At 39.0% G+C, this 27,269-nt stretch overlaps 2 protein-coding genes across 3 annotated transcripts in view; one reads left to right on the plus strand and one right to left on the minus strand.

Moving 5' to 3' along the window:
- The window catches only part of si:ch211-127i16.2 (probable flavin-containing monoamine oxidase A), an 84,159-nt gene extending 74,962 nt beyond the window's left edge, over window positions 1-9,197 (minus strand). Inside the window, exons 1-3 of the mRNA XM_017708127.2 lie at window positions 8,833-9,197; window positions 8,631-8,718; window positions 1,715-1,895 (exon numbers count right to left, since the gene is read on the minus strand). Coding sequence (XP_017563616.1) covers window positions 1,715-1,895; window positions 8,631-8,718; window positions 8,833-8,950 — 387 coding nt within the window. The 5' untranslated portion in view covers window positions 8,951-9,197. The remainder of the gene's footprint in view (window positions 1-1,714; window positions 1,896-8,630; window positions 8,719-8,832) is intronic.
- A 2,886-nt stretch (window positions 9,198-12,083) lies between these two features.
- On the plus strand, window positions 12,084-26,950 carry vsig8a (V-set and immunoglobulin domain containing 8a). 2 transcript variants are annotated; one of them, XM_017708129.1, is made up of 9 exons: window positions 12,084-12,169; window positions 12,541-12,619; window positions 16,911-16,999; window positions 18,024-18,190; window positions 18,872-19,076; window positions 21,199-21,351; window positions 23,076-23,198; window positions 24,580-24,718; window positions 26,133-26,950. In XM_017708129.1, exons 2-9 carry the CDS (start codon window positions 12,612-12,614, stop codon window positions 26,296-26,298), a joined length of 1,050 nt encoding a protein of 349 aa, XP_017563618.1. In that variant the 5' UTR covers window positions 12,084-12,169; window positions 12,541-12,611; the 3' UTR covers window positions 26,299-26,950. The 2 variants fall into 2 exon arrangements, with proteins under 2 accessions (XP_017563618.1, XP_017563619.1); XM_017708130.1 differs by having other exon boundaries at window positions 21,199-21,267.
- The last annotated feature ends 319 nt before the right edge of the window (window positions 26,951-27,269 follow it).

Below are 27,269 nucleotides of genomic sequence, written 5' to 3' on the forward strand. Positions count from 1 at the left end.
GAGACAGGCCAGTACAGCAGGAGACGTGGAGGAGGCCGTAGGAGGGCAACAACCCAGCAGCAGGACCACCACCTCCGCCTTTGTGGAAGGAGGAACAGGAGGAGCTCTGCCAGAGCCCTGCAAAATGACCTCCAGCAGGCCACAAATGTGCATGTGTCTGCACAAACGGTTAGAAACTGACTCCATGAGGATGGTATGAGGGCCCGATGTCCACAGATGGGGGTTGTGCTCACAGCCCAACACCGTGCAGGACGCTTGGCATTTGCCAGAGAACACCAGGATTGGCAAATTCACCACTGTCACCCTGTGCTCTTCACAGATGTGACAGACGTGACAGGGTCTGGAGACACCATGGAGAGCGATCTGCTGCCTGCAACATCCTCAGCATGACCGGTTTGGCAGTGGGTCAGTAATGGTGTGGGGTGGCATTTCTCTGGAGGGCCGCACAGCCCTCCATGTGCTCGCCAGAGGTAGCCTGACTGCCATTAGGTACCGAGATGAGATCCTCAGACCCCTTGTGAGACCATATGCTGGTGTGGTTGGCCCTGGGTTCCTCCTAATGCAGGACAATGCTAGACCTCATGTGGCTGGAGTGTGTCAGCAGTTCCTGCAAGATGAAGGCATTGAAGCTATGGACTGGCCCGCCCGTTCCCCAGACCTGAATCCGATTGAGCACATCTGGGACATCATGTCTCGCTCCATCCACCAACACCACGTTGCACCACAGACTGTCCAGGAGTTGGCGGATGCTTTAGTCCAGGTCTGGGAGGAGATCCCTCAGGAGACCATCCATCACCTCATCAGGAACTTGCCCAGGCATTGTAGTCATACAGGCACGTGGAGGCCACACACAATACTGAGCCTCATTTTGACTTGTTTTAAGGACATTACATCAAAGTTGGATCAGCCTGTAGTGTGTTTTTCCACTTTAATTTTGTGTGTGACTCCAAATCCAGGCCTCCACTGGTTAATAAATTTGATTTCCATTGATGATTTTTGTGTGATTTTGTTGTCAGCACATTCAACTTTGTACAGAACAAAGTATTCACTGAGAATATTTCATTCATTCAGATCTAGGATGTGTTATTTTAGTGTTCCCCCTTTATTTTTTTGAGCAGTGTATATCATCACTGTCCAATGACAAACATGTATCTTCATTTTTGATGAGTTTTCTTTTTCTACATCATTTTAACATGACTGCTTTTTACACTGGCAGAAAATTTTACGACCAACAGAAATGCTCCAAAACACCTTTTTATAATTTTATATTAACTTACATTAAAAATAACATTTTTGTCCTTTTCTCATAAATAGTTGCCATTTTGGAGATACTGTTTTTTGCTTTGAACAGTGACAATGTATGTAATGTTGATACCCTACAACTGAAGTCTGAGTAATGATTCACCAAACGAACATAAAACGGGCACGAGTACCCTCTAACAGAGAGCTTGGTATGTCTTTTAGTGCTCTTTCAGCTATTCCTGATTAGAGCTTTCATAATAATATACCTGGATATAACCTAATAATATACCTGAAGCTATATTTCACTGTTATGGAAATACACCATAGCATATTGTCTGAGGCATTACAGAGAAGAATAGACCTTAACCTCATCTCCCCATATGAAATGATAGCCATCTATCAGCCATTTATAATACCATCCTATCATAGAGAGAGAGAGAGTTAATAAAGTAATTGCATTTGTGGGGCCTACCCTCCAGAGGAACTGGACAAAGTCCAGCAGGACAAGTGGGGAAAAGGAGGGGATGCTGGAGGTGTAGGTGCTGATCTTAGCATTTGCACCACCCATGTGGTGAACCTTCTTGCCCTCTGTGAATTGTGGGTAAATCTCCAAGCCAAGCTCCTTTATAAGCTCCATGACATGGATCTGTGAACTGAAGAAAAAAGAAGACAGTGAACCACTAAAGACACCAGTTTTACAAATATGAGGCACATAAAATGCATGTATAAAAACAGTTTGCTTGTTTGTGACTCATCTCAAGGCTACTTTATGAAAGTGTAGCACAAAGAATTTTTCTAATGGTACAGAAAATAGACGAGGGCCACAAACATTCCATTTTTGAATCTGTGCAATATGCAACAGGTCTGTGAGTTCAATCCAATAAACATCAAAGTAAATAAGTGTAAGTAAGAAATTAATGTAAATGGCTGGCTAACTTTAAAGGCAGCAGATGCACAATTGAGTGGAGATTATTAACATCTTACAACACTGTGTTCTGACTCCACTGCTGCACAGTTTCATGTTTCCAAGCAGTCACAACTATAAGAAATGGCTTCTTAGTTCTTCCACACCAAACTCGCTCATCCATGTATTTATGGACCTGCTTTGTCAAACTTTACACCTGGCACATTGCAGTCAGACAAGTACTGTTCTCCTGGTGACTGCCAAACCCAGACTCGTCCATCAGATTGCCAGATGGAGAAGTGTGATTCGCCACTCCAGAGAACATGTCTCTACAGCTTTAGAGTCCAGTGATGGTGCATTACACCACTGCATTCGATGCTTTGCATTGCACTTGGTGATGTAAGGCTTGGATGCAGCTACTCAGCCATGGAAACCTATTCTATGGAGCTCTCTACACTGTTCCTGAGCTAATCTGAAGGCCAAATGAAGTTTGGAGGTCTGTACTGATTGACTCTGCAGGAAGTTGGCCACCTCTGCACACAATGGGCTTCAGCAGCCGCTGACTCTGTCATTTTACGTGGCCTGCCACTTTGTGGCTGAGTTGCTGTCGTTCCCAATCACTTCTACTTTGTTTTAATACCACTGACAGTTGATTGTGGAATATTTAGTACCGAGGAAATTTCACGACTGGACTTGTTGCACAGATGGCATCCTATCATGGTACCACGCTGGAATTCACTGAGCTCCTGAGAGCGACTCATTCTTTCACAAATGTTTATAGAAGCAGTCTGCAGGCCTAGGTGCTTGGCTTTGTACAGCTGTGGCCATGGAAGCGATTGGAACACTTGAATTCAATGATTTGCAGAGGGTGAGTGAATACTTTTGGAAATATAGTGTAGGTAGCATTCTGGCATTTACAGGAAGATACAGAAAGACTATATATTTTAGTTGCTATACTGAATTGTTGATTATGATATGCACTCTTCCACAGTGCATATCATCTAGTGGGGCCCCACCAGCCCCTATTGTAAAGATGCCTCTGATTATGTAACAATTAACTTTTCAGAGTATATATCACAGAATGCAGTAGCATTGCTTGTCTTCATTTTCCCATGACACCCTGCTGCTGCATTCACTTCACCAGCTTCCTGTAGATTTAAATCTCTGATGCTCGCCTACAAAGCCAAAAGTGGACCAGTTGAAAAATCCAAACTGCACATAGCTCCCTTTGAGCTTCAAGTACAACATGGAACAAACGAGTTCCAAACACTGACTGAAGAACCATCTCTTCAAAAAGCCAAATAAATGCACACTAATCCTGCATTTATGAAAATGCCCTGCAATTGCAAGTATGTAATGCCTCATATCTGTATACCATGATATGTCAGCATTGACTTTTATTTCTGGCAATATTTTGGTTGAAGGACATCTTGGACCTATTTGTACTAAAGACATATTCACAAAAAAGTTTTGTTGTTTTGGCAACTTTAGTTAAGACTAAAGTTAGGAGGGAAGCCAATACAGAACTACAGTTCTTAAGTCTACAATCTTATCTTATTTCCAGATAATAAAAAAATTTTCACAGAAACATCCACAAGTTGCTAAAACTCGTCAGATAAAATATTTCAGTGATGGTGGTGAATAATGAAGAGAGAGAACTGAACGCGTGTCTGTTTATTAGGAGGAATAACATTATTGTACTCGGCTAAAGTGTACTACAACTAGATACACCTAGACGCAACTAGATATTTGTATGCAGAAGTTTGAGCAGGTTGAAGGTCCTTTGCTATCATACTGGGGTTTTGCTTTTCCTTTCTGTCCAATTCACAGGATCTTGCTTTGACTTCCACAGTTTCCCTTAACTGCCATTTCTTAGTAATATTCTGAAGGGTGTAAACTGTGAGCTGGAATCACTTTGATATTTTACATCTACAGCATTTAGCAGACGCTGTTATCCAGAGTGACTTACAAGAAGTGCTTTGTCTATCTAGAGAAAGTATTTTTGTTAGTTACCAATAGGTTAGAGAAAAAGACAATCCTGAGCTCAGATACTGCTAGATACAAAAGTCACTGTAGATACAGAGAGAAAAAGAACAGAGTTGAACACAGAACTCTGTGCCATTCAATGCAATACAATACAATAAACTACAATACACAGTGCAATACAATAAAATATAATATATAAGTGCAGCACAATATATTGCAATCAATACTTCATTCAATGCTCATTTAAGTGCTGTGTAAAGAGATGAGTCTTCAGTCTGCGTTTGAAGACAGCAAGAGACTCTGTTGTACAGACAGCCAGTGGGAGTTCATTCCACCACTTGGGTGCCAGTACAGAGAACGTTCTCGATGTTTGTCTTCCACGCCCCTTGAAGGATGGCGGGTCAAGCCGAGCTGTACTCAAAGCTCGAAGGGCTTGTAGTACAGTTCGAGATTTCACCATTGCCAACAAGTAGGTAGGGGCTGGTCCAATTTTGGCTCTGTAGGCAAGCATTAGGGTTTTCAATCTGATGTCTGCAGCTACAGGAAGCCAGTGAAGGGAGCGCAGCAGTGGGGTGATGTGGCTGAAGTTGTAGTAGTCAAGCCTTGAGATGACAAGAGACTGCACTAGCACCTGGGTGGCCTCTCGGGTGAGGAAGGGTTGCATCCTATGGATGTTTATATTTTTATATACTTTTTTATTATATGATTTTATATTATATTTAATGATTTTTATCACACACACACACACACACACACACACACACACACACACACACATACACACATACACATATATATACAGTGGGTTGCAAAAGTATTCAGCCCCCTTGAACTTTTCAACCTTTTGCCACATTTCAGGCTTCAAACATAAAGATATGAAATTGACATTTTTTGTGAAGAGTCAACAACAAGTGGGACACAATCGTGAAGTGGAACGAAATTTGTTGGATATTTTAAACTTTTTTTAGAAATAAAAAACTGAAAAGTGGGGCGTGCAATATTATTCAGCCCCCTTGCTTTAATACTTTGTAGCGCCACCTTTTGCTGTGATTACAGCTGCAAGTGGCTTGGGGTACGTCTCTGTCAGTCTTGCACATCGAGAGACTGAAATTTTTGCCCATTCTTCCTTGCAAAACAGCTCGAGCTCAGTGAAGTTGGATGGAGAGCGTTTGTGAACAGCAGTTTTCAGCTCTTTCCACAGATTCTCGATTGGATTCAGGTCTGGACTTTGACTTGGCCATTCTAACACCTGGATACGTTTATTTGTGAACCATTCCATTGTAGATGTTGCTTTATGTTTTGGATCATTGTCTTGTTGGAAGATAAATCTCCGTCCCAGTCTCAGGTCTTTTGCAGACTCCAACAGGTTTTCTTCCAGAATGGTCCTGTATTTGGCTCCATCCATCTTCCCATCAATATTAACCATCTTCCCTGTCCCTGCTGAAGAAAAGTAGGCCCAAACCATGATGCTGCCACCACCATGTTTGACAGTGGGGATGGTGTGTTCAGGGTGATGAGCTGTATTGCTTTTACGCCAAACATAAGTTCGATTTTGGTTTCATCTGACCAGAGCACCTTCTTCCACATGTTTGGTGTGTCTCCCAGGTGGCTTGTGGCAAACATTAAATGAGACTTTTTATGGATATCTTTGAGAAATGGCTTTTTCTTGCCACTCTTCCATAAAGCCCAGATTTGTGCAGTGTACCACTGATCGTTGTCCTATGGACAAAGTCTCCCACCTCAGCTGTAGATCTCTGCAGTTCATCCAGAGTGATCATGGGCCTCTTGGCTGCATCTATGATCAGTCTTCTCCTTGTTTGAGCTGAAAGTTTAGAGGGACGGCCGGGTCTTGGTAGATTTGCAGTGGTCTGATGCTCCTTCCATTTCAATATGATCGCTTGCACAGTGCTCCTTGAGATGTTTAAAGCTTGGGAAATCTTTTTCTATCCAAATCCGGCTTTAAACCTCTCCACAACAGTATCTCGGACCTGCCTGGTGTGTTCCTTGGTCTTCATGATGCTCTCTGCGCTTTAAACAGAACTCTGAGACTATCACAGAGCAGGTGCATTTATACGGAGACTTGATTACACACAGGTGGATTCTATTTATCATCATCAGTCATTTAGGTCAACATTGGATCATTCAGAGATCCTCACTGAACTTCTGGAGTGAGTTTGCTGCACTGAAAGTAAAGGGGCCGAATAATATTGCACGCCCCACTTTTCAGTTTTTTATTTCTAAAAAAAGTTTAAAATATCCAATAAATTTCGTTCCACTTCACAATTGTGTCCCACTTGTTGTTGATTCTTCACAAAAAATTACAATTTCATATCTTTATGTTTGAAGCCTGAAATGTGGCAAAAGGTTGAAAAGTTCAAGGGGGCTGAATACTTTTGCAACCCACTGTATATATATATATATATATATATATATATATATATATTATACAGCAGCAGAGTAATAGAAGTAAGGCACTCAGTAATAGAAACGGGAAAACAGTATAAACATTATAAATAATAAAAATTAAAGTTAAATCTCTAGACTATTTACAAAAAAATAAGAATGAGAATTGAATTTTTTTTTTTATATATCGCTGCTGTCGGAAAAAAACCTAGTATCTCCAAAATAGTAACTTTACAGGAGAAGGAAAAAACATACTTCACTTTCAATGTAAGTCTATGGAACCAGGAATTTTTCCCATGTCATTTTGGGTAATTTCTTTTAGGCCATTCATCATAAAATTTACTAACAATGTAAAGAGTAACAGATAATTAATAATAATAAAAAATAATAAAAAGTATGTCAAAAACTGAAAAATGCCAAAAATGGACAAGTTTCGACAGCAACAATATATAAAAAAAATATTTATATATAAAATGTTTGTAGAGTCTGAGAATTTATTATGCAATGGATTTCTCACAAACTGATGCGTAATGGCAATTATTGACCTAGTCAGTCCTAACGAGTCAGATTTGACCTAAAACATTAATTAGCTTATGAAACTTCACAACTGGAAGGATGTTCAAACTTTTGCACATGCCAAATTTACTATTATAGATATTTTTAACTCTAAAGTAACTGTGCATTAACATTTGCAGATTTTTTTAGCTTGCTACAGAGCCTATGTTTACCTCTTTTCACTTCAACAATTAACAGAATACACTATATAGCCAAAAGTATTGGGACACCCCTCCTATTGATAACAGGTGGATAAAATTGGGCACACCTTGCAGTCTCAATAAACAAATGCTGGCATTAGAATGGGTCATACTGATGCGCTCAGTGACTTTAAAAGTGCCACTGGCATAGGATGCCACCTCTGCCACAGGTCAGCTTGTGAAATTTCTGCCTGACTTTATCTGCCCACACCAACTGTATGTGCTACTACTGTGAAATGGAAGCACCTAGGAGCAACAACAGCTTAGCCATGAAGCAGTAGACCAAGCAAAAACTCACGGAGCGGGGCTGCTGAAGCACACGGTGCATATTCTCTGCTGAGTCACTCTCTAAATAACTCCAAATTGCCTCTGGAAATGACATCAGCACAAAAACTGTGCATTAGGAGATTCACAGAATGTCTCCATGGCCAAGCAGCTACACACATGCCTAAGATCAAAGTGCAGAATGCCAAGCCACCACTAGACTCTGGAGCAGTGGAAACATATTCTGTGGAGTAATGAATGATGTTTCTCTATCTGGCGGTCTGATGAACGAGTCTGGGTTTGGCGAATGCCAAGAGAACGTTACCTATCCGACTGCATTGTGCCAACTGTAAAGTTTGGTAGAGGAGTGATAATGCTATGAGGCTATTTTTCAGGGGTGGCCTAGACCCCTCTGTTTAAGCGAAGGGAAATCTTAATGCTTCAACATACCAAAACATTTTGGACAAATGTATGCTTTGAATTTTTTGGGAACAGTTTGGGGAAGACCCTTTTCAGTTCCAGCATGACTGAGCCCCAGTGCACAAAGCAAGGACCATGGGTGAGTTTGGTGTGAAAGAACATGACTGGCCTGCACAGAGCCCTGACCTCAACCCCATCAAACACCTTTGGGATGAACTAGAATGGAGATTGCAAGTCAGACTTTCTCGTCCAACATCAGTGCCTGACCTCACAAATGCTCTTCTGGGTGAAAACACACTCCAAACTCTTTAAGCTTCCCAGAAGAGTGGACGCTGTCGTAGCTGCAAAGGTGGACCAACTCTATATTAATGCCTATGGATCTAGAATGGGATGTCATAAACACTTCAGTGGGTGTACTGTGTAGGTGTCCCAACACTTTAGTCCATATAGTGTATGTAATGTGCTCAAAGCTGTACATGTAACTGCACAAAACTACGTCTATCTATACTAATTTTATGGTATGCACACTATTTCTGTAGCACGTTCTGCAAAGCTCTTCAAACTAACAGTATACGATTTACAGTGGAAGCAGCTCTATTATAGAGTCAGTAGGCGAAGCCACTAGTGCAGCCCACTGTGATCCAGCGCCAACTTACCTGCCCACCCACTGCCCTCCCATGTCCCAGGTGTCAACGCCGTGGGCTGCTGGCAACTGCTGAGCTAAGGTCCGCCCCCCTACACGTCCTGTAGCGAGCAAACATTGAAAAATACATCATCACTAAAAGCTCAAAGTACAAGAGGTTTCACCTGTACTTTTATTCGCATGCTACCCTCGTCAGAAGCGTCGTGTTCTCGCACCTTTGGCCTCCAAAACCAGCACTTTCAGCTTGTCGTTTCTCTTCTTGAGTAGTTGAGCTGCACTGAGACCTGACAGTCCTGCGCCCACCACCACCACATCACACTTTTCCTCACACATCGCTGAAGGACCCGCTCGGTTTGAGGACCAGCTGCAGACTGTAACCCTCTGCTGAACTCTCGGCTGATTTTGCTCGTGGCTTTTAAGTTGCCACCGCGATAAACTCGGGGTGAAAGTTCGTCTGGACCATAAGCTTTTATCTCTCAGCTACAACGGGTTATAGTACTGGCCATTCGCTGAGTATTCGAGTTTTCTCGAACTAAACATCCCACCGTGATCATCGCCACATTTTCTCTCACTCGAGAAAACCAAAGAACAAATTACAGGCGTTTTACCGTTAAGGGATCGTCTAAAAAGTGCGCGCAGCGGACAGGCGCGTTCAGTTTGTTTTGTCTGATCTGGGGTAAATCAAGTCAAATCTATTTCTTAATAATACATTGCGATTATTATTCTATTTTTTACTATTAATTTTATTGGACTGTAAAAGGGGAGCCTATCTTAAGCCCAAGATAAATTAAAGACTACTATAGAATTATAGAATAGACGTATGAGTGCTGCCAACATTGCTGCAGAGGTTAAAAAGTGGGAGGTCAGCCTGTCAGTGCACAGACCATACACCGCTCAACTCGGTCTGCATGGCCATCGTCCCAGAAAGAAGCCTGATGCACAAGAAAGCCAGCAAATAGTTTGCTTAAGACAAGCCAGTGCCCAGGTGAGGAGTACCAAGACAACTGTCTCTTGCCTACAGTCAAGCATGGTGGTGAAAGCATCATGACTCATGAAAGCTGCAGGAGTGCTGCCGTCACTGGGGAGCTGCGGTTCATTGAGGGAAACATGAATTCCAACATGTGCTGTGACATTCTAAAGCAGAGCATGATCCCCTGCCTTCAGAAACTGTGCCACACGGCAGTTTTCCAACGTGATAATGATCCCAAACAAACCTCCAAGATGGCAACTGTCTTGCTGAGGAAGCTGAAGGTAAAGGCGATGGACTGGCCAAGTATGTCTCCAGATTTAAACCAAATTGAGCTCCTGTAGGGCATCCTCAAGCGAAAGGTGGAGGAGCGCAAGGTGTCTAACGTGCACCAGCTCCATGATGTCATCATGGAGCAGTGGAAGAGGATTCCAGTAGCAACCTGTGCAGCTCTGGTGAATTCCATACCCAAGAGCGTTAAGGCAGTGCTAGATAATAAAGGTGGTCTCACAAAATATTGACACTTTGAGCACAATTTGGACATGGTTCGCTGTGAGGTGGACTCACTTGTGTTGCCAGCTATTTAGACATTAATGGCACAGGCTACATTTCAGAGTGTTTTTATTTCCACTTCAACAAAAACATCAAAACATGCTATTTGTCCCCATGTTGACAGTCGTTTTATTGCATGATACTAGGTTGTCAACCTGCCTTCAACTTTGGTGTATGATTTGAATTTCAGCTTGATATGCTGTTGACTCTTACATTTCTGTGCAATATTTCAGCTTTTCAGTTCCCCCACATTTCCCTTGGTTACATTCTGATGAATAATATGAGATAAAAGGTTCGTTTACAAATGATCCGTTGTATGTGACAAATAATCATTAGAATGTATACACTGTAGTAGGCTTGGAGAATGACTTGTGGTTTTATGCCTGTATGTTTAGCAGGTCAATAGTGATATTTAATAAAATGTAATCATTACACCTTGTAGGATTTGAGGCCACTCCTTTTTACTACAAATGGTTTTGTTGATTATTTATAGAATTTCGAGGACACAATGACATTTAGGTCACTAATTCAGGGAAACTGAAGATTGTGGTAAACTTGTAATGGATCTGAAATAAATGCAACTCAACTGAGGGCCATTAAACTTACAGCGGACATAAAACATGCTGCATTCTTCAGCCTTGACCTTTTTAGCTGAGTCTGTTGTATAAAACATTTTTTCAGAGTTCTGTTTTCAGGGTATCTCCCAGGATGAATATTTCGAAGTCTTCATCGTTGAGGTGTCCTTGTCCTCTCCTGACTGAGAGGATACAGCTTTGAGAAACAGTAGAGAAAAACATCTTTAATAGAATGAACTATTGTAGTTGCGTAATCTGCTTATTAGCGTCGGTGAACTCCGCTCAGGTCAAACATTTCAGGCTCCACCATTTCTGCAAGGGCAGAACATTCATACAACATGAAAATAGATATTGTCTGGCTGATTTTTAGCGCAACATTCTCCAATGGAATGCATGTGTAAGATCATGTCACACATCAGGCTATACACTCTCAAAACATGTCAGTTTCAGCACCTGAAAAACCCTGTAATGTTCTATGATGTTCCCATTATTACAGAGGTTTCCTTTTTGCTGATTCATGTTATCCCGCGGCCCTGACGGAGAAGCGGCTTAGAAAATGGATGGATGGATGGATGATTCATGTTATGCTGGGCAATACACTGCAGAAATGATCTTGTCAAGTGGATTCATCTCAAATGCCTAACACTTCTCATTACATAAGAATGTTATGAGATGATAAAACCTATTCCCTAGGCTGTATATGTGGACTGTAGGCTTGTAGTAGATTCTGAATGATACATGATGATCTCATAAAGAGAAATCATTTATACATACACACAATGTTGTATGTAAAAGTGTATATGTATAGTGTGTGTGTCTATGGTCTTGCCCTTGATCAAATTCCATATTATGTCAATATATGTACACGTTTTTACACACCTCCACAGTTCAGTCTTAGAAGTTGGGCAATCAAACACATTCAATGATGTTGCAGTCTGCACAGTCCATTGTCCAGCTTCTTTGTTTGATGTGTCTGTCTCCTTTTCTTAGTGAGGCTTCTTGACAGCTACACATCCTTTCAGACTCATAGCACTGAGTTGTCTGCACAGAAACAACTGCGGATGTTTTCAGGTCATGATTTTCTCCTCTCTCTCACAGGTGAAAGTATAGTTTATCTGATGGGACCATTTTGCTGACAGGTCTTTCATTCTGAGTTGAAATAAAGTCAATGAAGTGGGGTCTCTGACTTTTGCACAGCATTGTTCTGCTATACATCCAAAAAACAGGCCAGTTTTGTTGAAAGCTTTGTCTCTTTTCCTCTGATTACACAGAGTTCATCCCGCCCCTTTGTTATCCTGGGTGGAGCAACAGCTCTTAGTCACCTGAGACCTGTCCCAGAAGAGCATGGCCTGTCACCATGGCACCATTTCTATCCCGAACTACACGCAACACGCTCTTCTACCCCTCTCACAGAGCTCTTTAGGGGATTCTGATACAAGACCAGCGCAGCTCTTTCAGGTGGGAGTCCTTTAATCATGCTAATGCATTTATGTCTTAAAATTTAGTGGGGGATATTTACAACACCAGCCTGTGTTCCCAATTAAAATGTTTTGACGTTTTATTGCGCTCCTGAGCAACCACTGTAAGCACTTTGCCTCATAAATTATTCATGCCCAGCACAACCTGTAGCTGAGCTGGAAGGCAACCTGTTTGTGAATTTAAAAGGAAGTAAAACACTTTTTTTTTCCTCTGCTGTTTTTTAAACTGAGGGATACATGATAGGTTTGTGTGTACCAGAGGCCCCACGGCTGTAATCAGAGCTGAAAGGAGTGGGCTGTGCTGAAATGGGAGCGAGTGATAAAAGGTGCGTTTTTGATGTGTCACTGCAGGAAAGCAGCATGACCAGAGGCTTCACTTGTCGGGCTTAAACCTAGTGGCTTCGAGTCAAGCTGTCGCAAGCATGAGCAGGTAACTTGTTTTTGCTGTGGTGCAACAACCAGTTTCGGCCTGTGGTTCATTATTTGCATCCGGGCTGATGGTCGTATTTGCATTCAGATGATATCTCTATATGTTGTGTGAGAGTTTTGTATGTGTTTGGATTCTTGTGTGATAACTGTGTAGCCATGCCTTTCACACCATCCCAGTTATCGGAATGAAAGTACGCAGGAAAAAAGACCAGTGACTTCATCACTGCCCAGAATACACACAGTAGATCAGCAGTGCTCTCCTTCTGCTTTTTTACTGCTAGATCAAGGACAAATAGCGCTTTCAACATGATAATTGAAACATCTTGTAAGAAAAAGGAAAGACTCAGATGTGTTTTTGAATTATTTGATGACCTTATATAAACTAGCCTTTGGAAACCCATGAAAAATGTTGTCCTTATGCAGTAGACCACCTTTCATTCATCATGTAATTTTCAGTCAAAGTGTCCATGAAGTACAAGCTGTTCTCACAGATTCCGTTCTTTTCAAGAGTCTTGCTTTCAGTTTCTCCAACAAATCTGAAGGGATATTTTTCCACACCTCCAAAGTTCACTCCTAGAAGTTGGTTGCATTTTCTGCTTCAATCAAACACATTCAGAGATACTACCCTAGTGAGTCCATTGTTTTGAGAACATCAGCAGCAAATGGATTATCTTATTTCCAATCAGAAGAATAAAAGCTTTTTTTTTATTTATTTAATGGACATTTTGACTAGAAATTACATAGATAGAAGGGTGGTCTCTGACTTTTGCACAGTACTGATTAACTTTTATTTTTTAAATAAATAAATGTTACTATAATAATAACACAATGTCACTGTTTTCCAGGGGTCATAACACCTAATTTGTTCCACTGAGCCAGTCTGACCATGCAATTTGAGTGTTGGAGGTCCCTCGGTTCAGCCTTGGATTAGAATATTTTTGATTGAATTAGAATTTTAAAAGAAAATTTAGTCACAGTTAAACTGTTTAACTATTTTATATTACATTGCTGTATAGCCACGCCACATGTAGGTTATTCAATAAAAAAGAAAGAAATGGTTATTCTGGTTTAAGTGGGCCAAACAGGGATCTTTATTCTAAAAGAGCCTGAATAGGAGGGTGGTGGTTTTTTTAAGATAAGAAAAAAGTAAGTGGGTGCTTTCGTTGTCAGCTGAGAGCAGGCTAGGCTGTTGAGTTTTCCTGAGTGTTTTTGAGCTGGTTGCCAGTTTGGATTCAAGGCTTCCATTATGAACCAGATCCTGACTCTACTGTGTATCTTGAGGAAATCCTGAATGTCCCATAATTTAATTCAGAAAAGTAACATACAATAATGGCCTCTAAGAGGCCTGCAGGGGTTAAAATGAAAACAGTTATTTTCAATATATGTGAAAGGGCTATTGACTTGGCATTATACCATGAAGGTCATCTTCTTTGTGATACAATACCCTGCCCACTCTTTCTTAAAACACATGAGAATAAAAGTCTTTTATTGAACAGACAAATGTTTTGAAATAACACATTTAAAGTCACCCTATTTCAAACCTGTTCTGATTTTACAGGATTCAAACAGAAAATCATGTCAAACCCATGTATTTAGAATTTTATGTAACTAAATATAACTTCATACGTCTTATACAACTTTATATGTCTGCATATGTGGTTGGATGGTCATACCACCTGACAGTGGGAGGCATGAGTGCCTAAAATGAATTTTATTTTGATGCACTGAAAATCTATTCATGTAAAGGAGGTATTGTAGGATAATGTGATCAATGTCATGTATTTATAAAATTGTTTTATAGGAAAATAATGGAGGAGAATAAGGCACGTCGTGTAAGTGACCATGCTGCATTCTTAGTCAATGTGAAGGGGAAATCAAACCTCATTTCAGGCAGGGTCTCTGAGCTAGCTGAGTGTTTTCTCTCGATGATAGTTGGATGGTGGGAGGAGGAGGTAAAATGCCTGCTGTTGCGCAGTGACATCAAAAATCACAAAGCGTTTTATAGACTGGGAAAAGTTATTATATTTTGATGTCAAAAGGAGAATTTTTGATGAGTTGTGTTTACTTTGATGTTAATTTCAGGTGAAATGTTAAGTTCAAGGTTCTTGAGCTAGTCAAATGTTGAGAGGCATCAATTGTAGAAATGTTTTAGAATAATGAAGACATCAAGTAAATGAATTTATATGCAATTATTCCAGGCACAAATATTGGTCTCTTACCAAATAAGGTTCTTTAGATTTTGCCCTCCCTTGACACAACCCAGCTGATTGGCTGAAATGCTTTAATAAGAAATTATAGTTAGGATGATAGAATGATTCCACTTCCAATTCTAAAGATTAAGAAAATGTGCTGCATTCAAACCTTTGTCCAGTTTTGTACAGTTCTAGGCTGATAGACTTTACATCATGTGAAGGTTCTTTAAACTTACAACACTTGCGCATATCAAAATAGTTCTTTAAAGGACCATGAACTGAAATGTTCTTCAGGGGAATGAGAGTTCTTCTTCTATGGCATCACTCCAAAGAACTCTTTTTGGCACTTTTTTGTACAGAAAAGCTGCAGAAACCTGATAAGATCTCAGTGAATTTGTTTCATAACAAGACATTGCTCATACAGTTTGAAGTGCGAGCACTCACCCAGCTGATAGAGGCTCTTTGTGTGTCTCTGCTGTAATTGTGTTTTAATAGTTGGACCTCAAACTAATGTGGGATCTCCATCTCGATGGAAATGTGCTTGGACAGGCATTTTGTCTAATCATCAGCACACACACTGACTCACTGTGTTTCTGGATATTGTTGGAAAATGAATTCTTTCTCTTTTTTTCTGGTTTCTCCGCTTTGCCAGGCAAAAGCGTTTGTCTTGAGATCCCCGAGCGATTGAGTGGGATGAAGTCTCACACAAAAGAACACCCAAGCATAAATTCAAATCATATTGCTGCGCAGAAACTCCTGCACTCATAGTCTTAAAAATCATCCTACAGGGTTTTTGGCTTGTACATAGTCCTTGGAAAAATCTTTCATCAGTATGAAAACTTTACATAATGTGAAAGTTCTTTAAACTTTCAAAATGATCTTTACAGTCGCATGTCTCACTTACAAACATGGATCTTTAGAAGAATGGTTCACTGAAAAAACTCATTTCACTTGTCTCAGTTGTAGTTGATTAGCCAAGATATGTTTGGTGCTCCAACTTTCCTCCTTTAGTGTTGCACTGCAGCTACAAGGCTAATATAATGGAACTCAATGAGGCAGGTTTACTAAGAGAGGCATTTATTTCAGATGGTCTAACACTTTGTGCTGGTGTGGGCCACTATTTAAGTGTGATATCTACTAAGAACTTCCATGCAAATGAACATAGACACAGCTTTGTAATAGCACAACAACCTCTAAAACCTCACATGCTTTTAGTATGGAAGCCTAGTTTATCCTTCTGTTTTAGGTTCAAATTGTTACTTATTAGTTGACAAATGTTTAGTCTTTGAGTATATAATAAGTCTGACTGTGTATGACCTGTAGGGTTTTAGCCACGTCAAAGTGTCCTGTGTCCTTAGGAACAGCTGTTTGCGCTTCGAGGATAATGAGCTTTGGTTTTTGAACGTTTTGCAGAGGAAAGGTGTGTTTGAGAAAGAGTTTTATTTTTGGACATAGGACATGATTATTTCCACATTATTTTGAGGAAAAAATACATTATTTCAACAGTATTTCAAGTTACAAAATTGAGAAAATAAGTCATCTTTATGACTTTCATTTTTAAAGCATTCATTTTTGGTTGGAGGAATGAGCTGAGCTTGAGGTCAATTCTGAGTGCATTTAGAAACCATGTGATGTTATAAAATCCCTGTTTAAGTTCAGTGCGTGCATCCTGGTCAGTTGGGAACTGTATACGTTTGAACATTTGGTGAGCAACATTAGCCTTGTACCTCCAGTGGAAACATTAAGAAGCAAACTTGAACGTCAAATATGTCTTGGCTGATCAACTATATTTGGGGTATTTTCAGGATTTTATGTGATTTATTCCTTTAAATGACCTGGGCCTACCAGCAGCCCCAAAGTTTTATTACACAATTCTGTAACTTAAGAACAGCTCAATCAGTTTGCACTTAAGTCCCTGTAGTTACTGAAAAATATGCCTTAGTATTAGTATGTAATAAGCCTGGGATTTTCAGAGGTTAAAGAGCAATCCATTGAAAGACTCTGAGTGAATATAGTTCTTCTACAGCACGGCTCCAAAGCTCCATATTTAAATTTACAACAAATCTCTGCCTACTTTTCTCTTTCTATCATCTTATACAGGGATATAAAAAGACCCACCAGTGGTCAGTCATGGTGCTCCTGGCCCTCTCTTGCCTTACTTATGGTGGTAACACTATCTCTTGGTCCAGGTATGTTCTCAACTGCCCCTTTTCTTCTTCACTGTATGGTAGTGCTGAGTGATGGTAAAAGCCCATATTACAACATAACAATTTCCAAATGTGCCACAGCATCAAATGATATTTGAGTCTGCATTAATAAAGATAATGAACGCCTGCTTCCTGAGTTTGATACGCTATAAAAAGAATATAATTTGATGTTTTGATTGCCCTGTTTGGATATTCTTTTGCTAAAGTTACACCAAGGGGATACTACTGTAATGTACAAATGTCAGCCAGACAAAAGCTAGATTTTCAGGAAAGTTACTGTTTATGTAATAGGTATGCAAAAGACTTTTGTTTTTTTCAGTTTGTAAGTGATAATAAGTCATGGAACAAATTTTAGAGCACAAAAGTTAGTACACAGCTTCTGTGCATTTCCTAAACGTAACTTATTGGTGGTGGCGTCGCATTTTATGTTATAATTTTTATCCTGAATTTAGCAAATAAGCAGTATTTGTACATTAAATGTGCACTAATATGTTCTCTACAGAGAATGTGTTCACTTAATTTAGAGAAATATGTAAAAAATATGTAATTTGACTAGAGGTGCCCCAACTATTGCATATAACTGCATATCGCCTGTGGTTGTAGCTGTTTTACAATGTCATGTTCGAGACAGTTGTTTGTTTTGTTACGGTTGAAGACAATGTACAGCTTTGGTCAGTGAAGGTTTTGCTGAGAAAAGCAGTTATTCAATCAGAAGTGAAAAATATACTAAACAAACTATTTCCTGGAATAAAATGTGTAGAACTGAACATGTTTTTTGTTCCGAGAGAAAAAAAATGGCTTTGAAATTTTTAAGCTTTGCATGAAAACAGAGCCCTTGAGAAAGATCTAGGCTTTTATGTGTAAAACCTCTCAGAATAAGTGCAGTACATTTTCTATATTCTGTTTGAGTGTTACGCAAACAAAGGCAGCTGGGTCCTTTAACAGAGTGCTGTTAAACTGTACCTGTGGTATGTACTGAATTGTGTCTTCCTCTCATGGTGTGCAGTGACTCTGGCAATGAGGGTGACCTCCAGTGGGCCTCAGACCTTACAGCTGGCCCAGGGGGAACAAGCAAGAGTGGACTGCATCTATACCCCAGACCCTGAAGACATAGGAGAACTGGACATCGAGTGGTCACTAGTCAGTCCAGATACGACAAAGAAAGACCAGCTGGTGAGTTCACTTCTATAAATAAAGGGGCTTATTTTTTATTTTTTTTAGAAGTGCTGGGTTTGGGTTCAAGCCAAGTGTCACTATGATGACCACTTACATTCTGTGCAAAAGTCAGACCTCAGTTTCTTTCATTTCATTTTTCAGGATACATATTTCCAAGGATATTAGGTATAATTGAACTTGAACATTCACTTTAAATTGAACATTTATCAGTTTAACGCTTGAACACATGAATATTTATCCAAATGGCATTAAAGGGGCTCATACCATGGGGTAACTACATTTCCCTGCTCTTTTGTCTTTAATGGAAGAGTTTGGTGAAAAATATAAAATGTATTGTCCATATGTTAAAAACAAAACTGCAAATTTGAATTCAGCATTTCTGTGATGTCACAAAAACCAGCATACATATATATATTTCCCTATTCAACGTTCAAGTTTAACCCAAAACAGTTACACTGAAGTTTAACTCTTAGGTTTGGAAAATATGTAAAATGTATTAACTGTTGTTAATAAATGGATCTCAAGGTGAAATATATTTTACAATACTGGCTCTTTAACAACATATCAGAAAATCAACATATTGAGAAAATTTCAGATGAATGTGCAAGGAAAATTTCTGTTATGACCCAGTTTTATTACATGTAACCACTTTTGGGATCTGTCTGTTTTGTCTATCAGATCATATCATACTCAGGTAGAAGTAAATATCTCCATGGTGACCCAGCATTAACGGAAGGGGTGGACTTTGCAGCTAGTGACCCCTCCCAGGGGGACGCATCTCTCTCAATCAGCTCAGTGGACGCTGCTCATGCTGGAACATATCAATGCAAAGTGAAGAAATCTCCTGGCGTGGACATGCACAAAGTCTCACTGGTGGTTTTAGGTAATACAGAGTCCAACTAATGAACAAGCTATTGCACAGTTACTCACTTCAGTGCCTGTAGATAATGGACTAATGGTACTAAGCAGGCACCAGTCATTAATGCATGTCCCAGTGCACATGTTCTTTCATCTTTGGTGCTTTTTTCTGTTGTTTTTGGCAAAGAATAGACAGAACAATGAGCACACAGTGGAACGAGTTTGGCAGCTTTTTACATTTTGCACTGCTCGCTCTTTTTAAAAGGCTGCTAAACCAGAAATACAGACTTTTCTTTGAAATATCATTAGTGAGGAACGTGTACTTTGTTCAATTGTGTGTTTCCAAAAATAAATCTATTCATATGAAGGAGCAATAGTGAAGCATCAGGCTAACCATATCATCAAAAATTTCTCCTCACCCAAAGTCTTGTAGATGTCTTGTTTTTAAAAAAATCACAATCCATTCTCCTTCATTAACTTTGCCTGGGTGTGTTCTTTTAATACCAATACTTTATGAAAATGAGTCAATACAAGTAATATTAATTTGATTTGTGTTATCTTAACAAATACAAAGCAAGTTCCATGTTTTTGAGTATTATGTAAATGAGCTCTGTGTTGATCTGGTGCTGCCAAGTATAAACACGGAAATGTTCCACATTTAAACTCTCGTTCATACACTGAAAAAAAACTAATACTAGGTTTATTCTCAGTAATTCTATTTGGTTTTAGTTTTGTTTAGTTCTACAGTAGATACTGTACATATTTTTTAACTGATGGTTTTAGTTTTAGTAATAGTTTTAATTATAATTATACTGACCCTATTCTTGACTTATAGCACTGGTTATAACTTCATTAAAAAAGGGAAGGGGTTAAACTGCTGGAGGCTAAATAGACAGGAGATATTTACTGTTGATGCATTAGTTTTTCTGACATCTCAAAAAGAGATTTCAAACTGGTTACTTCTTAGAAGATCCACTCTGCTAGCTCATAGAGCTGCAAGCAGATGGAGTCCTCTGTCGCTGTGGAGATATGTGTGTGCATAGTACATGCTAATGATGTGATTTTGTCAGATTTTAATAGTGAATTTAGGGAATGTTTTTAAAATGTTAATGTAACTGTGAGTTTCATGTTCATAGGCCTCTTTTATCTGAAAAGATATGGGCCCTCTAAGGAGTCCACCATTTTGTGTTCTTATTTTCTGCATAATTTAATAGTTGAGATGTAAGCAGTCAGCAGAGTGGTTTGATGTAAGATTGTAAGAGAGGCAGGGGTGGTGACTGGAACCAGGGGTGGTGTTGTCTATTTCTATTAGAGGCGGACATCTGGTTCCTATCACCAAACCTGTGAGCACTTCTTACTCTGTATGTTTCTCTAGAACAGAGTATTTCATACCAAAGCACTCTGGAAGCCTTTGTTTACATCTTTACCATTTATTTATGCAGAACGTGTGTATAGTTGGTGGAATTCCCCTTTAAGTGACAGGTTCCGTCACTTAACTCCACCTGACATGTTGATCTTTTTCACACATTGGCCTTATTAACCAAATCATCATTTCTCTACTTATATCTATATTTAACATAACTAATATTACTTATGAACCAGCCTAATGCTTTAACTAATATAAAAATATGTTGAGAATTTAACAACAACAATAATAATAACTTAAATTACTGTGCACCTTTTGAGGCCTGAAGGACACAGTACAGAGTCTACAGAGCATAAATCTAAAACTCAGAACGTTCTGCATCTCTAGATTCATCACGTGTGCCGTTTCCATTATTTCATCTGTCCTTTTTGAACACCCACCACATTGATTTTTCTTTTTGGCTTTTCCACACTCAGCATTTCCCCCATTTCACTTGTACAATTCAATCTCCTTCTGTATTACTTTTCTTGGGCTACTAGCCACCTTGCATTCACTTGCAACCTAATAGCGTCTCCAATCTCTCACACTGCATGTGTCTTCCTTTACTGTTGTTGCATCTGTCCTCCACTTTGTGCATAGCTCTTGAAGGGAGCTTTTTTTTCTTTTAACAACTCTTCTGTTCCTCTTAAAGTTTACCCTTCATCTACTGCAGTCTACGGGAGATTTTCTGAATGTTGCTGAACTGAACAGTCTGGTTTTGCCACTCTTCTCTTTGTGTCAGAGAGGCCATCGACGCCGAAGTGCTGGGTGGAGGGTGACGAAGCCGTTGGTCAGCCTGTGTCCTTGCACTGTAAGTCTGACCAGGGATCCGGACCACTTCAGTATGAGTGGAGGAGAGAGAGCGGGGGTCCTATTCCTCCCTCTGTCACGCAGAGTGAGTGCGACCTCTAGTGCTGATGGATTATTACAATGACTCATGATTCATGAGCAGCAGAGCAGGTTAAAGCTGTGTGAATATGTACTGTATGAATATTTGCTGTGTGAACCTTAAACTCTAAAGACCCCTCAGGAAGTTTCTTACACTTGGAACTGCAGAACCTGCACTCACAGCAAAAAAAAGGTTCTATGACCATTTTAAACTGTTTTTGAAGGAGTATATAGAACAGGTTCACTTTCATGAAGATTGTATTCAATAATAATAATACTACTACTACTACTACCACAACTATTACTACTACTACTACCACTGCTACTACTACTACTACTACTACCACAACTACTACTACTACTACTACTACCACAACTATTACTACTTCTACTACTACTACTACTACTACCACAACTATTACTACTACTACTGCTGCTACTACTACTACTACCACAACTATTACTACTACTACTGCTGCTACTACTACTACTAGTACTACTACTACTATTACTACTACCACAACTATTACTACTACTACTACTATTACTACTACTACCACTTCTACTACTACTATTACTACTACTACTATTACTGCTGCTACTACTATTACTGCTACTAATATGACTACTACTACTACTACTACTACTACTACTACTACTACTATTACTGCTACTACTGCTACCACTACTATTGGTGCTACTACTACTACTATTTCTGCTACTACTACTACTACTACTACTATCACTACTATTACTACTACTACCACTATTGCTACTACTACCACTACTACTACTATTACTACTACCACTACTATTACAACTACTACTGCTATTACTACTACTACCACTTCTACTACTACTATTCCTACTACTACTATTGCTGCTGCTACTACCACTACTAGTACTACTACTACTACTATTACTGCTACTACTGCTACCACTACTATTGGTGCTACTACTACTATTTCTGCTACTACTACTACTACTACTATCACTATTATTACTACTACTACCACTATTGCTACTACTACCACTACTTGCACTATTACTACTACTATTACTACTACTACTATTACTACTACCACAACTATTACTACTACTACTACTACTACTGCTACTACTACAGCTGCTATTACTACTACTACAACTACCAGTACTACTACTTCTATTACTACTACTACTGCTACTACTACTACTACTACCACTTCTACCATCCTGTATAAATAAAAATACACACCTTACTAATGTGAGTGAACGAGATCCTAATACGTGGTCACAACTTAGTAAGGTGTGGGAATGAGATGATAAGTCATGGCTATGACTTAGTAAGGCATAGGAACGAGATCACAGCTTACTAAGTTGTAGCCGTGCATTAGGATCTCTTTCCCATGTTTTACTAAGTTTATCATCTCATTCCTACATCTGAGTTGTGGCCACACATTATTTTTATTTATACAGTATGTCACCAGTGGGGCTCTATACAAACATAAAAAGTAAAAGTAAAGAAAATGTTCTTTTTGCTGCTTGGATTCCATTAATGAACTGTATGGACTGGGAAGTGAATATGAAGTGATATGTTTTGACATTTAACAATGTATAAATGCTACATCAATCTTTTCTATTTTCTAAAAGCAAAGAAAAGTCAGTTGCCCATGATATGGGCCCTGTGAGATTAAATAAGACAATTTAAACATTTATGTTGATCTCATCTGGGGTTTTCTCTGTTGTCAGACTCTGTTTTGGGAGAATTATTAATCAACAATCACTCTGTGGTCTTGGCTGGGATCTACTCATGTGAGGTAGCCAACGCTGTAGGAAAAGAGCGCTGCCGACTGAACCTACAAGCTATAAAGCGTGAGTGACCTGCGCCACCAATAAGCTCTGTCATTATTTTACATGATCTATAGTGTTACTGTAATATTGCTTTAAGGCAGTATTTTTAATTATATGATTGGTAGATGATGAGCATTATGTCCGTAATATGTTGCCTGTATAAACAGTGGTTATCAAGCATTTTTTAATTCATAATGTTATTATGTGCTTTTTACTCATGGTATCCAACAGTACTTACCTTACATTGGTTATAGGGTATACAGAAAGAATAATTAAAAATCCATTCAAATAAATTAAAATTAAAAATTCAAATAAATGGTCATTTCTGTGAATGATTTTTTCTACCTGGTAAACTATATGAGGCCACTTTATCAGAACAGTCCAACCAGGAATAGATATATCAGGATTGTGACACATTTCTAGCGTTTTTAGAGTTTCTTTTTAGCCTAGTATAACTTAATTCAATTAAAATGAATACATACTTAAATATCATCTGACACTGTGACACTGTGACATATTTATAAAATATTGAAAATTTAACTTTTATCAATCCAATCTCAGAAAACAACTACCATTTAGGGTACAAACGCTGTCACTAGGGTGGGAGCCTTTATGCTACATCAGGACCTTTACTTAGGGCGTAATTGTACCAGATTCGTTTGCAATTTTATTCATTAGGATCTCGTTTCCACACCTTACTAAGTTCTGGCCACGTTTTAGGATTTCATTCCCATGCCTTACTGAGTCATTGACATGACTTAATTATCTTGTTCCCATGTCTTACTAAGTTGTGGTGGCCAAGTATTATTTGTTATTCATACAAAATGTCACCAGTGGGGCTCCGTAGGTTGGATTTGGTGGGAGTTTTTTGGACATGTTAACATCACACGCACAGCCTCAAAAGGAAGGTCTGCCTTGGTGCTTAGATCTCAAATGCAAAATCAAAATGATGCTAATAAGAATATGATGACAACAGTAGATAATTCACTCACACCTCTGAAGATGCGTCCTTCGCCAAGTTTTGCCTGCATTCCCTTTGAAATCTCTTTCAGTGCGCTTGCAATCTTCAGATTTGTCAGAAGCAAAATGCGCAATGTTCTTCTGAATGTTGCACATTTCAGCCAGAGAGGTCTCCAAATCCCCAAATCTTGCATAGTGCAGCATCAAGGAGCATATAGGACCTTTTATATGTATCTGTATAGCATGTTTTATCTGTTGTAGGGCTGATATTACACAGCCTTGACTGACACTACATGCACACTCAAACAGATTTTAATGGTTATAATATGGTTAAAGAGTATATAGTATATATATTTTATAGCTTGTAGTACAGTATAGTTATTCAGTACTTCATCTACATCAAGACTGTTCTACCATAACTAGCGTCTTTGTGTATGTGTAGCTCCTAACAGAGCTGGGGTGATTGCTGGCACCGTGTGTGGATGCTTACTGCTCATTATAATCATCCTCATCATCATATGGCTCCTCGTCTTTAGATGGGAACGAAAACGCTATGAAAAAGAGCTCTCCAATGAGATCAGGTACTGACCCTGTTCTGCATATTGCACACACTGTGGGGACTGTTGGCTTACAAGACAAACGCCACAGCTAGTGTTTAGAAGTTGAATAGGTGTGGTTCACATCCAGTTCTGCAAAGGTTTTCGAGTCCATGAAATGGAAACAGTAAAGGTGCTGCACAATTTTCAAAATGATATAATGCCGTCTATGAACTTTTCAGAAAAACAGAAAATGCCATTGGCACCACACAACAGCGCACAAACATATACCATTTGTTGATGTCTATTTTATTCAGGTTGAAAATCAAAACTATACATGCACTGTTCAACTGATTTAGAGCCGCATTCAGGCCAGAAGGATTGTGTTATAATCTGTTTAAACCCAGAGCATTGTTTGAAATAGTAATAAGCTAAATATGTACAAAATCATCATTAATAAGGGACTTTCTATTGGGAGGTGGTGGTCTTAAACTTTAACCCCTAAATTTCAGCCCCAAATAATACAGAATATTTTTTGCTTTTTTCCCATATGTATATTTTTTAACAAAATCTTTTTGATTATGGTAAATATTTAGATTCATCATGAGTTTAAGTTTTAAATAATAATAAAAAAAAACCACTGAAAAAATGCTGTCCTATGTTTCCATGATACTACTTGAAAAACAAAGAGTTTTAGTCATTGGGCAGAGTCTTATATTACACCCCTGCTTTTCAGAGCATGAAGTAAGACTGCATCTCTGTCCTTCATGGCAACATAGTGAGCAATTAGTTCCTACTGTGTCCCAAAGTCTGAAAATCAATATGGAACAGTAGTGACATTGGAATTGCCACTACTGAAACACATACTTTCTGCAATGAATTAAACCTTTTTTTGTGTTTTAATGAAAAATATGATGATTTTATGTGTTTACAGTTGTTTAAAGCTGTATTTGCTAGTTATGTACTGGCTGGCATTTTGAGTTCTGATCAAAGTATACACACACACACACACACACACACACACACACACACACACACACACACATATATATATGTATATATTGCTGCTATTGGAACAAAACCTTATATCCAACATGATAACTTTAGAATGAAAAAACATACTTTACTTTTAATGTAAGTTAATGGAACCAGACTTTTTCCCCAAATAATTTTGAGCTGTTTCTTTAGGTTCATTCATCGTGAAATTGACACACAATGTAAAGGACAACAGGCCTTTTCAAATTATGTCAAAAACTGAAAAACAACCAGGATGGAGAAGGTTTGGTTCCAACAGCAATATACAAACTTTAATGTCATATTTAAGTGTGTTCTCTGTAGAGGATGAATTAATTCATCTTCAATTCAATCAACAAAAAGGGTGTTTAAACTTTTGCACCTGACTGTAAAACTACCCACCCAGCCCTGTAATTAATACTCTGTGTATGCTGGACTCTTTCAGAGAGGACGCACCGTCGCCTGAGAGCCGTCCAGCCAGCTGCAACCCAAGCCTCCAATCCAAAGTGGCCTACAGCCAGCTGAGCCAAACCCACAAACACCACCCGTCATCCACCAGCACCAGCTACACCGCCACAAAGTATGACAGCAGATACGGCTACGTCGTGTGACACAGACTCATTTAATGCTCATTTTACCTAAAGATGATGCTCACATGCTACTGTGTCTCTGCTGGGTGCAGTACAGCATACTGTATGTGGCATATTGTTTGATGTGCAGTGAAACAGTTGAAATGGGTTCTCTTTATTAACGATGACTGTGAAATGAAAGTTTTATAACTTAGACAGAAGTTGTTAGAAAGACATTTAAAGTGCATTGCCTGCGGACTGAAGGAATATAATCTTAGCTAATTATCATATTTTTGTATTTCTTCATGCAGATTTACCAATGTTCATTGTTATCTTGTACTAATTTTATAAAGAAAGATAAGGACATCACACTGGAATCCTCAACTATTTGCCGATAAGATTCTAATCAGCAAAGACTTTTAAAACTCGATTACCATGCCTGCCTCCACTGATACTGTGAATAGGACACTATAGAAATCATGCTTTCCGCTTATTTTTGTGATCTTACACATTCAGTCAGCCCAAAAGCAACCTGATCTCAGATCTGTGGTCTCAAAGGAAAAAATTCAGTGTTTTTTTAAAGTGATGTAGATATTCTATATTTAAACATACAAGCTCCCTGACTGAATATATGAAATATATATCATTTTTAAATAAATATGATAGTTAAGGCTGTGTCAAATTAATCAAATTAAGCATGATATTAATCTGTGCATAAGAATAACTTCCAAACAATAAACTATTTGGAATATATGTGGATGTTTCTGATTGTTAAATTTGTTGTAACTGTGTGTAACTTTAACTTGGCTTGCTCTCACTGTGAGTTGTGTACCTGCTTCAAAACGCTGCTACATTACAGCCACCAAAATGCTATAGGAGTGAAGTCTGGGACTTACACAACTCAGTAATCAAAAAGTAGAGTAGTTACAGTCCCCAAGGAGAATCTTAGGAAATATCTCAAGAAATTTAGCCCACATTAGGGTGAGTCCCACTCCCCCCACATCCCATATTCT

The sequence above is a fragment of the Pygocentrus nattereri genome, chromosome 18 (assembly GCF_015220715.1).
Source record: "Pygocentrus nattereri isolate fPygNat1 chromosome 18, fPygNat1.pri, whole genome shotgun sequence".
Lineage (NCBI taxonomy): Eukaryota > Metazoa > Chordata > Actinopteri > Characiformes > Serrasalmidae > Pygocentrus > Pygocentrus nattereri.